The sequence below is a fragment of the Myiozetetes cayanensis genome, unplaced genomic scaffold (genome assembly GCF_022539395.1).
Source record: "Myiozetetes cayanensis isolate MyiCay16 unplaced genomic scaffold, myiCay2020 scf1, whole genome shotgun sequence".
NCBI lineage: Eukaryota > Metazoa > Chordata > Aves > Passeriformes > Tyrannidae > Myiozetetes > Myiozetetes cayanensis.
The window spans coordinates 23,853,067-23,865,677 of NW_026086604.1; the positions used below are offsets into that span (position 1 = coordinate 23,853,067).

Below are 12,611 nucleotides of genomic sequence, written 5' to 3' on the forward strand. Positions count from 1 at the left end.
TCTTCTCCCTACAGATTAAAAGCAGCAGCCCAGTTTACAGCTCCTATGAAAAAGACAAGTGAGGATTTTTACTGTTTAGTTCATCCTTCACATATTTAAATCTGCAAAAATACTGGAAGAATATGTAATTCTACATCTCTGTGATACCATTTCAATATGTCAAGAAGGGTTGTGTTGATCTGGTGTAAATCTGGTTTGCAGCACCTGACATGCTTCTTTGAAAAAGCACAACAGCCCCATGAAAAAACATACCTTTATCTTAGCTGCCCCACTGACTTTCCCATCAGTAACAGTTCTGGAGTAGCAGCCAACATTAATATTTATGTGCACTTACATATTAATAATTGATAATCAGTTCTGATTTATCTAAAACATGAATAGGGGAGAAACTGTTTTACATGACAACCTTGTGAGAATAGATGGTGGGTTAGAAGAAACAGGATATGTCTGGGTATAAACTAACTCACTTGGGAGAAATTACTTTAAAGAGGACCTTAAAAGGCAGCAAGTGGGTTAGTGAGCATGCAGATGTGCTGCATCAGTGTCTGCAAAAAGAATGTGATAGTGCACCATGCGTGAACAGTTGAGGAAACCAACTGGAAGATGATGTTAGGAGAGAAGACCATAGGAGTGTGACATCTGTATATGACAGCTGCTATTTCAGGGACAGTTTCAACTCTGTGTACCTAAGTTAATAAAATTCAGAGACTGCAGCAAAGAACCAATATGCTTGATGAAATAAAACAGTCTTTATAAACTAGCCAGGACTGTAAATCCTGATGTTGAATATTAATAATTAAGTACTTGCTATTTATATAGTTAGGTACTTGATGTTACCTACCTATTTTGAACCTCTGGACTCTGTAGTAGGTGAAATGAAACACATATTAAAAAAAATAACAAAAAAGTTAAGGACTAATGTTGTGCAGTTAAGTGACTACAGAATCCAGCAAGCTAACACCAGGAAATTTTAGTCTGCTCCTTTGGGAGCCAGCAGAGTGTTTCCGTTGTTAACTCTTGATTACATATTGTGAGACAAAATAGAGTTGAATTTCCAAAGCACGAGGGATGCCATCACCTCTGCTGCTGAGAAGTCAGAGGCCGTTCTGTGGTCCCTCCTGCCCATGGTCGGTGCCAGGGCGTAGGATGGCGAGGGCAGTTTTCTGACTCACTGACAGCTTTCCAAGGCCTACGGATTTCCCTTTTCTTTCTGGACGAGGTTAGCTGTGGAGGCCTCACAGCTGTGCTTCAAAAGTCGCTTATTTTCTCCCGTTTTCTGACGGAACGTGACTCCCTTCGCGGGACACAGGAGGACACTACTCACTACCAGTCCCTCTCAGACCTGACCCCAGCGGGAGCTGGGTCGCAGCACCTCATCTCTCTTTCCCTGCTCCTCGGCAGGGCCTCGCAGGGCACCGTCCGGGTCTGCAGCGCGTCCCAGACTGCCGAGGGGCGGCGGGAGCGCCGGAGAGTCCCGCAGAGCCCCGCAGAGCTCCGGCCGTGCCCGCCCGGCCGAGCCCGGCCCAGCCCGCGGTGCGACGTTCAACGGCGCCGCCCGGCACGCGGCCGAGCCCCGCCCCGCCCCGCCCCGCCCCGGCCGCCGTGAGGAGGCTCCGCCACAGCGGCACCGACCGCCAGCGGCGCCGCCGAGCCCACCGGCCGTGGGGGAGGGCGCTGCCGACGGTCGAGGTGGGCTGGGGACTCCCCGGCCCAGAGGAGGGGGCGAGGAGGTTTTGTGTCCTGGGGGCTGTGGGGCTCCGGCTGCGGTGCCGCTTTGGGCGAGTGGGGCACGGTCAGTTTCTGGGGATTTTTCACCAAAATTGCGTCAGTTCTCTTTCAAGCATTCAGGAAAGAGTCTTCCAAAGAACACTTGAGGTGGGCCCTCGTAATGTGCGGGCTGCTGTCAATGTCCAACTTGTTAAGATACTACAGAGACCCGGGTCCCACACAAGTGCTGCTTGGGCCTGTTCGCTGGTGCCAGAGGGATTCCCCTCCCTGGGCAAGTCTCCCATGGTAATAACTCCCGAGAAGCAGTGTGGTCTTTGTAAGGGGCAACTCTTGGGACTGCAGCAGTCTCTCGTGGAGGCAGTTTATTTCCCAATTATTTAAACTATTCTTTCTCCACTTTTCGTGATACTAGTCAGAACACTCCATGAATTCAGGAGGCTGGGCTAGATAACTTGTTGAGATCTTTTCTAGCCTTTTCTGGCAGGAGTCGGGCGAGAGGGGCAAAATGTATTGTTTTGCTGTCACCACACAGCTTTTTTTATTGTCAGAATGCTAAAAAAACACAGGTGCTGCATTCTAGAAGCTAACCAGCCTCTTAAACAGTTTTTCCCATTTTTAAAAAGCATGCATATCATTTGCAATTAGGGTATAAAGGAAAACTTCCCCCCCCCCCTTTTTTTTTTGTTTTTTGACTCTTCCAATGCAAATATATTATTATGGCCTTGCTCTACGCAGAAATTTTGTTATAAATATGGTTTAAAGAAGCATTCCTAATCTGGGTAAAAAGAAATACAGCATCCGTATCAGTAGTCTTGGTTAACTCAGCTGAAGGAATTTTCACTGCTTTTGACTACAGCTTTCAAGTCTTCCTTTTTTAAGATGAGCAGGTAGGAAAAGCAGGGAATCAAACCAGAATTTTTTCACTAGCTGTAGTTAAGTTGTTCTAATTCAGACAGTAGCCATTTAACAGTTGGTTTCTAGACCTGAGTGGATTCAAACTTCATGTGTTGGGAAATTGTTACTTGACTATATTAGAAGTTCAGTGTTCAAAAAGTTATAGTGTAGTAAATTCTCAGGCGATTTTTGTTTTTCTTTCTATAATGCAAAGACCAGTTAAAGTGGGTTGTGATACTGGACATATTTCAAAAAGCCTGACTAGTCTTTTCCTGTTCCCTGCTGAAAATGGATAATGTAATTGTAACTCTTGCAGTCATGATCGTTTCTTTTGATTTTTTTTTTTTGTTATAACAATTATTCCCTTGTCTCGTAAAGTTTCCTAGAGAAAACAGCATTTCAATATAATTTTTATTGTGCCGATTGTTGTTTCTGTTATTCTTTTTCTGTAAAAGAAGCTGAAGTTCCTTCAAATCATAAAAATCTCCCAGATGACAAAGGAGATGGAAGTGGGGAGGTGATATATTAAAATATAGATGTTACAAATGAACATTCTACAACTGTTTACTTGTAGTGGGAGATTTGTCAGCCCAGCAACACCTTCGCAATTTCTGGTGCTTCTGTAGTAGCTACACTGAGGGGGAAGATGAAAAACTGAATTACTGTAACTAAAGTAGATATTAAAAAACAATTCTGTAGGTTTATGTATGTATGTAAGGGAACTCCTATGCAGACAGCAGAGTGTAGGAGGTATGCTGATGTTAGTTAATTAAAAACCCCTTGAATTAATTTGTTAGAAAACACCTTCATTTCCATCACATGTCCCCATCTCCTTTCTCTAAATGTACACACAGATATTAAGGAAAAAGTTTTTTGGAGAGGAAGCTATAGGGTAACTCACTTGGTAGGAAAAATGAGAGAGATATCTGATTCTGTCTTCATGCAAATTTTATCCAGCATATTCAATCATCTCAAAAAATTTCCACATCAGACCTTTTCTGCTTTTTCCTGTCCAGATGTAGTAGCGTATTGCCTTGTCAAATGCAGCTACAGAGTGGTAGGGACTGCTCTTCTTCCTTAACATCCGTATCTGAAACTCAACAGTCTCTAATGATTTCAGCTGCTTTTTTGAAGTGCAATGTTTCAAAATGTCGCAGAAGCAAAAAAGTTTATTGGCAAATCCCTTCAGCCAGCACGACCTGTGCATCACCTGTCTTCTCAACAAGGTGAGTAGCATGGCTAAGGTACAGTTCAGTTTGCCAAAGTTTTGGTTATGTTTAATGAAATATCAAGGACATGTAAGGTGACTTTGTTTGGTTTAGGGTTTTTTTTATTTTTTATTTAAGGACTTTGTTCAAACTATAGTGGTGAATAAATATCTTGCTGTGTATTGATCTGATTACATTATCTCTGTGATAAAATCAGAATTTAAACTTCAGGGTTATGCAGAACTCTTTGGTGCTGTTCTTCTAGATTGAAATCTGAAATCTGGCTTCAGAAAGCTGGATCAGGCTTCTCTGCTAAATTTGGATTTTCTGGGTTTGTTGACACCTGCAATTGAAAACATAAAGTACACATAATTTAACAAATAGATTTTTTAGGTTCTGTTTCAAGTACAATACACTGTACTGCTCTATTCTTATCTAGCCTTCATATAAAATAAAAAATCCCAAAAAAACCTAAGAAAAATAAACTCATGCAGTATTTGCGTCAGGTGAGAATATTTTCATTTTTTTTAAATTTGTTTTGTTTTGAGATTTTTGTTTTGTTTTTTAATTTCTATGTGCCTCCTAGATATTGCAATATTACAACTGTTATTATTGTTAAGGTAAAAATTTCTGGTGGTCAGAGAATCATCAGCTGTGCTAATGTGGACTGAAGCTAAGTGACATGATAAATTTTGACTTTTTGTAAAACTCCTGAGAGAAGTGGAAAAGGGGTCTTGTGATGATCTAGAGCTTTTAAGTTGTGAATAAATGCCTATATAATCTCTTTGCTGTCAGGAATGTTCTTGTGGTAAGTTATGTGGAGTCTGTTGAAATTATTTTCCCGTAATGTTTTATCTTTGCCAGCATCAGCCATTGCATTAAACATTCAGACTGAGTTACCTGGCAGCGCTGAAGTATGTTTGCAGAATAAGGTTAACTGGGTGAGTACTGAGTAAATAGTAGATGATAAAGTTGATGGTGTGTGTTCTACCACGTTATAAATTGGAGGTCACTTGATCCATTATGCTACCAAATGAAAAGCAAACTATTTCCAGCTAGGAGTGTCCTTGAATCTGAAGGTTTTAAACCAGGAGTGTCAGAACTGTTACAAAGAATTATGAGTTTCAGGAATGCCTTTCCCTGGTATTTGCAGGCACTAGTAGCTGAAAAATGCAGCTTAGGAATTTAAGATTCTTATGCAAGTCTGCATGGCATTTCTTTAGTCTTCATTGTGAATTTAAGACATCTCTTTTAAAGTACACATATCTAGTCTTTGCTTATTATGTGTAAATAATAACATTAGAATTCTTTTTGTTGTTAGCACATGCACAAATTCATTTGAGTCTTCACAAAAGTAGGAAATTTAACAGTTCCAGTGCATTCTGTAATTATGTTTCATTCACTGTGCTGGACTGGGCAATAAGGGAGCTCCAGCATTCAGAAAAACAGAAGCACTGTAGTGTTTTATTGCCAGAAATAGTTGATTTTGGGCATGGTACAGCGCGTCCTTCAAACTTGAAATTGGTTATAGCTGTTTGCTACAAAATGAAGTTTGAAGTCTTCCAACTGGAATGCTTAATGTTTCATAGTCTGAATTTGATTTTCTTTTGCTCCTGGTGTCAATGGTCTTCAGAATGTATTGATAGTTTGTGTGGGGTATTTTTGTTAGAAGAAGTGCCTGTTCCTTCTCTTTTTATTTTAGAAGAGTTTTAATAATTCTTATTCTATAAAGCTTCTGGAAGCTGCCTTTGACTTTAAAAAAAAAAATAAAATAACATCAGGGTGTTGAGAGCCTGTCCTTGATCACATATAGGGAAATTAATAGTTGTACTTGTCTAATGAGCAGTAGTTCTTGAGGAGAACAAAAACCAGACTATTCCCTTTTAAATAAACTGTGGTCAGCAGTGTTGTAGTCCTCAGTTTCATCAGTGTTTGGCTACATGTAGATGCATAAGGCACTTCTTTGATGTTAGTATAGCTGTATTTTTTATATTTTTTAAACTTACTTTGGCATTGGATATAGAGAAAACTTTTTAATAATATGTTTGGCCATTAACTGTTTCATGGGTACCCCAAATACTATCTGAACAGTGAGTGCCCTATGAACGCCTTCTTGATAGGCAACATGGCCTGAAGGCTGGCAGAGTAGCTTCACAGAATATTTTTCTAAACAGAAACATTCTGTATCTAGTTCTGAAGATACTAGGACCTCAGTCTCATGATAAAGAGTTGACTGTTATCACTCTTTAACCAGTCTTGATATTGTAGAGCAGTTGGCAGGAGGATGAGATGGGACATGGTGCAGGAAGAAATGCAGAAATACTGCGGTGACATTTGCACATTGCTGTAAATTGTGCTTTATCATGTTGTTTCTTATGGATTTGAGAACGTGTTAAATCTTTGGATTTCTTTCTTGGAAAGAGCCTTTGAATAGCTAAGGCTTGCGAAGACTAGTTGAACATCACAAAGGAGTTAGAGCAGTATGGTTCTCTGTTAACTTCATTTTTCTGAAATACCTAGAGTTTTCAGTTTTTTTTCCCAGAAGTTTTAGTTTAGAAGGTTAGTTTAGTTTAGACAAATCAGGAAAAGATAAATAAATTTCAACCAGAGGAAATGGAAATGTGAGCAAGGTGAATAAAACATAAATATTTTGCCATTTCACATTTTGGAGTCTTAGCACACCATGAAAACTGGTGAACTTACAGTACAGGATCTCTTCTATTTTTGACAGGCACTTCCCAAAATTTTCAGTTCTTGTCCCCTTCCCATCTGGCTCAGAATGTTGTTAAAATTCCTCAGCCAAACCCGTGGAGCCTTTTCAGAGCTAAGACAAACTGTTGATAAACTGCTTTCCTACTTTCCAAAACACTCTCTTCAAGATTTTGGCAGCTGAGGGAACTCAGCATTATGCTGTAGATGCTGTTTCTTGATGCTTATGAAACCTTTTTGCTAAGTGAGAGAACCAAGTCGATCCTTTGGTCTTAAGGAAAGTCCTTCCTGCTTTTCGTATTCCCCAGTGCAGCAGCTTCTGGCTGCATTACGGGTGACATAATAGAAAAGGAGGAGATAATAATTATGTTCTTTTTAAAAAACTAGAAATACCACTGTAAAATTCTGTGTAAAAATGGCTCTCAATTGTGTTTACCTGTACTGCTTTGTTGAACTGTTCCTTTATTGTATGTGATAAAGAGTAATAAAAAACATTCTATAGGTTCAAATTAAACTGTGCTACAACTGTTATTTTTAACTAAGAAACATACATCCCTGTTTTAATGTGCCTAAAGCAGAGAAGCTTCATAACTTTCCTTCCTATTTTAGTCATCTGAAATGACTGAAGTGAAGATCTTAACTCAAACTGTGATGCTCTGTCAACCAAAACAACATGAATCAGGAGCAAGAAAAGGTAAAATACTGTATGGAGAGCTGTGTCAGGATTGCATATTCTGGATGGAAGACACCTGATGTATGAAGTGATGTGGGTTGCATTTTATTTTTTCTGATTAGCCAGTGCACTGGTAGTTTGGCTCCCTTCTGTACCACAGTTGGAGAGTAATATGAAACCTTTCTGGTTTTCACATAACACTCTAGAGAAGGTGTAAAATTTGACCATAACTGAGGTGGGAAACTTCCACTGGTAGACTTACTTGCATATAAGAGTGTAACTGTCTTTAAAAAAACCCAAACAAACCCAACAAAACAAACAAAAAACGAATGCAAGAAAAAACAGACCCCAGGCATAAAAAAATACTTTTCACAAAATCCTGGTTTTCTATAAATTGCTTGTGTGTGTAGAGGTACAGATTTGAGTTGCATTCTTTAGCCTGTTACAGGTGTCAGTCATGGCACACAGACTATTGCACGTAATCAATTTGAGAACTCAGTTTTTTGGGTTACTTGTCTGTCCTTGTCTTACTGCAGGGGTTCTGAAATACTAATATTTGCATCATCAAAAATGAATGAATTTCTCTAATGATTAGTCTTGGGCAGTTGATTCTTGGACAGTACAGTCAGTACTGTCCTTAACGTTTGCTCCTTATGGTTTTATCTCTCTACTGCCTGTCAGTGCAGATAGAGCATTGGTAGTAGCCAAAATTTTACTCTTTTTTTTTTCATTAAGCCATAATCTCAGATTTCAGATGAATTCTTGCAATACTTCTCTGCCCTGCTTCCTACCTAATTCTTCATTCTTAAACATGTCACATTAACTGCGTCAGTGATCCACCTCAGGTCATCAGTTCATTGGGACAATTTCTTTTGTCTATGTCTTCCTGTGATCAGTCACCCTAGATCTGAGTCTGTAATCTTCAATCCTTAAGTAATCTCTGAAGACTTGAATTGTTCTGTTGCTCTTAGTACAAAGAACTGAAAGAATTCTAATAAGTTTTATTGAGCCTGTCCAGTTTTTCTCAGTCTGAGGTTACCATCTCTCAGGTTCTTGAGCAATAATTCTATTCGTGTGTGTTACTGACTTGGAGAGTAAGTCCATTCAAGCTCAGGTAAATCCATTCAAGCTCAGGTTCATTTCTTCTATTCTTGATCTTGATTAATAGATTTCTATTTGGATCTAGTTGGATGTCAAGTTCTCTCTGTTTGATGGTGGCTTTCTGATTCCTTTCTCATAGATTCTGCTTGTGGTTGTGGAGACTCTTGTGTTCTACAAGATGTTAAATGGCTTCTTGTCAGATCCTGGTCTCTTGTATAAAAGTAGTCATTTTGGGTGTTGTTCAGTGGTTAATTGCTCTCAGATGCCTCCCTTGAGTCTACTTCACAATTTTCCACAATGTCAAACATTTTCTCACACTTATTTTCAAAGGGCTTTTGTTTGTTTGCTGATTATTGTAATCCTTTCCTTCAGAATAACACAACTTTAGAGGTTCTGCTGTTCAGCTGCTGCTTAAAAATAAATCTTTTGTTTTCTTCTTTTTTTTTCCCTCACACTGTAAAATTTCTTCTGGAACTCCTTATATCTTCAGCTGTACTTTAAGTTCTAGATAACAATTTCCATTTGAAATTGCCTCCAATTATCTGTCTCTACAGTTCTTAAATGCAACATAAGGTTCCCATGGGCCCACTTCTTGAGTTTTTCCAGGTCCTTCTGGATGGCATCCTCTCCTTAAGGTGTGTCAAATGCACCACTTAGCTTGGTGTCACCTGCAAATTTGCTGAGGGTGCATGTGACTCCACTGGTTGTGATTAATAAAGATATTAAACAGTACAGGCCCAAATATGGAACCCCAAGGGACACCAGTCATCACTCATTGATCTCCATCTGGACATTGAATTGGATACATTTTGGATCATAGAATGGTTTGGATTGTAAGGGACTTTAAAAATCCTCTAGTTTCTACCCCCTTCCATGGGCAGGGGGGCACCTTCCATTAGACCCGGTTACTTAAAGCCTCTTCCAGCCTGACCTTGAACACTCCCAGGTGTGGGGCATCCACAGCTGCCCTGGGTAACCTTTTCCAGTGCCTCACAGGGAAGAATTTCTTCCTCATATCTAATCTAAATCTACTGTCCTTCAGCTTACGGCTGTGCTATCACTATAGGCATGTAAAAAGTCCCTCTCCAGCCTTCCTGTAAGCCCCCTTTGGGTCCTGGAAGGCTGCTATAAAGTCTTCTCAGAACCTTCTCCAGGCTGAACAACCCAGTTCTCGCAGCTTGTCTTCACAGGAGAGGTGTTCCAGCCCTCTGATCAACTTACTGACTCTCCTTTGGACTTGGTCCAACATGTGATTGGATGCAATTGTCCAACCAATTCCTTATCCGGCAAACAGTCCACCCATCTAACCCATTCACTTTGATACAGAGAGAAGGATGTTGTGGGGGACTGTCTCAGAGGCCTTATAGAAATCATAGGTTTTTAATCAGGGGGAGGGGGGAAAAACAGGCTGTAAGTTTTCAAGTGTTCTTGTATTCTTCGAACTGTTCTTTTTAAAGTTACCCACATACCCTCCCATAGGTTCAGCAGTTCTTGCAATCGCTTGTGGTCAAAGGCAGGAAAAATACCCAGTCATAGTTGACTTTGTCGGCTTGTCTTTTGTCAACATCCTACAGTCTGAGAAACAAAGCTGCGGTCTATCAGGTGTAACAGTCTTGCAGGCAGCCCATCATTTATAAAGGAATAAACTTCTTTGTTGCCGATGACCAGCGATAAAATTTGTCCCTTCTTTTCCTAATTCCTTTCCTCTTGTTTCTGGTCTTGTTTGAGAATATCAGCTTAAAATGCAGACACAGCCAGACATGTATCTAACGCTGTGCTAGAGTAGAGACGCTGCTATGAACTCGAGCAATAACCTGCATGCTTTGAGCAAAGCCCCTGGTTCTTCTTGATTCGGTGTAATACCCCTAAAACTATTTAATTGGTATTAATCTGTTTGCCAGTTTACATGCAGCACATCTCACCATTACTTTTCGGTGTTAAAAGAGATCCGACTTAATAGGTCCAAGAAAAGAGACACTTCATTTCTGTTATGTCTCCCTTAGAAATACATACCACTTTGGTGTGAGTTATTAACAGATTCTTCTAGGATTTCAAGACCAGTTTGTGATGTTTCTGTTAATTAGAACAAGATACAGGGACTCTGTCTCTAGTGTAAGGCTAGATTCACCTTTTTTATTTTCTTTTGTGTTAATTTATTGGTGAAATGCTCTGTAATTTACTACAAATGGTCCTCATGCAAGGTAAGATTGAAATTACTCCTGGTTTTAATATAGATTTTTATATTTCACATGCAACATTTCCACCCTTCTAGAAGTAACCAAATAATTTTTCTGAATTCTAAGTCTTAGTGCCTTAAACAACGTTGAATGTAGTGATTTTGTGTATTCACAGAAAGGATCCAATACAGCAGAGATTTCCTTCTGAAGCTTTCAAGTGTTTCTCTCTCTCAGAAGAAGCCAGAGTTTCTTCCTGATCATCCGGTTGTACTTGAGAAGCCAGTGAGTGAATTTTTTTGCATTAAGTGAAGTTATAAAAACATTCATGGAGGTTTTGACAACCCATTTGACAGGAAACATTTTCCCTCAGACTAGCCTGCCAAATTGGTAAAACCTTCAAAAGACAGATTGTGCAGTTCAGCTCTGTTACTTTTGTATGTATCTCCCCCAGTTGGTATTTGACATCTTACTGTGGTAAGTAACATAATAAGAGAAACAGTTTTTTGTTTTTCAGGGAAATGATCAGGTATGTTTCCATCTGTTCAAAATAAAAGAGAACAATCTTGATAAATTTCCAGCTTGGTGGAAGTCTGAATCCAGTGTTTAAGTTGTCCATGCATCCGTGTCCACTACAAAACTATTAATGAGCTTAATACAGTTTGTGTTATCAGTAATCTGGTCTGTGGTTTTGGGGAGAAATTAATAGAAATGAATGATCAATGTGAAGGATATCCAGGTGTGCTACCGTAACCTTTGTGATGAAATAATCCTCAAATATTTAGTATGCCAGGAGAAAAAAATCTACTGAGTTTGTATTCCATACCTTTAAGTGTGGGAAAATCTTCAGGGTAAATATTATCATGTCAAATTAGGCTACATACTAGGCTGCTTTTGAGGCAAATTACAAACTCTTACTAGTCATGATGTTGCGTCATGATGTTGCGTTAGAGTAACATAAAGTGTATTACTTAGCTATTGTTATTGGTGTCTTAAGCACAAAGGTGGTTGTGTAGGAAACTGAAGGAAAACAATCTTGTTCTCATCAAAAGAAAGCAAAAGCTTTCAAGTGATCTTGAGGAGTGTTGAAAAGGATATTGCAAGTATACTGATCTCATCAGTATGTAAAGGTGATATTAGGTTGCTAGTCATGCTTCAGAAGTTAGTTCCACATTTTGGTTGTTTGACAGTCTGGTTTTTTTTCTGAATTGATTAGAAGAAATGTTTTGCTGTTAATATAGGATAAAACTATCCAGTGGGTGTATTATAGTGTTGAATTCTAGTGTAGACATTGAATTAAATGAACGATGCCTAAAAGTGGCAGAGGGTGGCCTCCAGATAAATTTCTGATGACAAACAGACAATTCTACAACATGTCAGTGACACTGTATTTTGGACCAGGTGGTTGTCAACAGTTTGCCTCTGAACAGAGTATTCAGGCAGTTCATGCCTCTCTTAAGACTTTCCTCATTCTGAATTCTTTTTGAAGTCACTGCTGAAGTATATGCACATTTATGACTGAAAGTTGTATTTTCAGGTGAATAAAACATCAGTAGAGTGACCTGTACAAGAGAAGTGATGTTGTTACAATTGGTTGACTCTGAACTGCATTTGTCCCAAAGGACGGTGATGTTTTTTTGAGATGTAGGACTCAGGACTACCCTGAGCCAAAATACATAGCTTAGCATTTGAACAGATTTTACTGCGTTGACAAAGTCTTCTAGGAAAATTTTAGGTTAAGTCTCTATGATTAGTGAAAATAGAACTGGTTGCCATAAAAAAAAAACCCCAAACAAATCGTGAAACATACTTGGAATAGGAAAGAGTTGTAAGCAGACCCAAATGAAAACTTTTATGACCTGTTAATGTTTAAATGACCTGTTTATATAACTGCAGTAATTTGAGAATTGGTTTGTCTTACAGGTAAAGAACAAACCTTTTATTGACTTATGCAAGAAGTGACATGTTGTTTGGAAAATCAGAAATCCATCAATGAAGGAGCTACATATGATGTAGGTCTTCAAAATTTTTGGAGGTATTTGGGTGCCTGCAGATGGAAATAGGACCCTGTGAAATTTTAAAGAATGCCTCTTTCTTCCTGTCATTGCCTGAATGCTTTAAGAG

General features: G+C 39.2%; 1 protein-coding gene across 2 annotated transcripts; it reads left to right on the plus strand.

Annotated features, from left to right (window-relative positions):
* The first annotated feature begins 1,719 nt into the window (after positions 1 to 1,719).
* CUNH8orf88 (chromosome unknown C8orf88 homolog) lies at positions 1,720 to 12,611 on the plus strand. 2 transcript variants are annotated; one of them, XM_050320564.1, is made up of 6 exons: positions 1,720 to 1,792; positions 3,743 to 3,848; positions 4,695 to 4,771; positions 7,149 to 7,233; positions 10,666 to 10,772; positions 12,411 to 12,611. In XM_050320564.1, exons 2-6 carry the CDS (start codon positions 3,761 to 3,763, stop codon positions 12,447 to 12,449), a joined length of 396 nt encoding a protein of 131 aa, XP_050176521.1. In that variant the 5' UTR covers positions 1,720 to 1,792; positions 3,743 to 3,760; the 3' UTR covers positions 12,450 to 12,611. The 2 variants fall into 2 exon arrangements, with proteins under 2 accessions (XP_050176521.1, XP_050176512.1); XM_050320555.1 differs by having other exon boundaries at positions 1,775 to 1,875.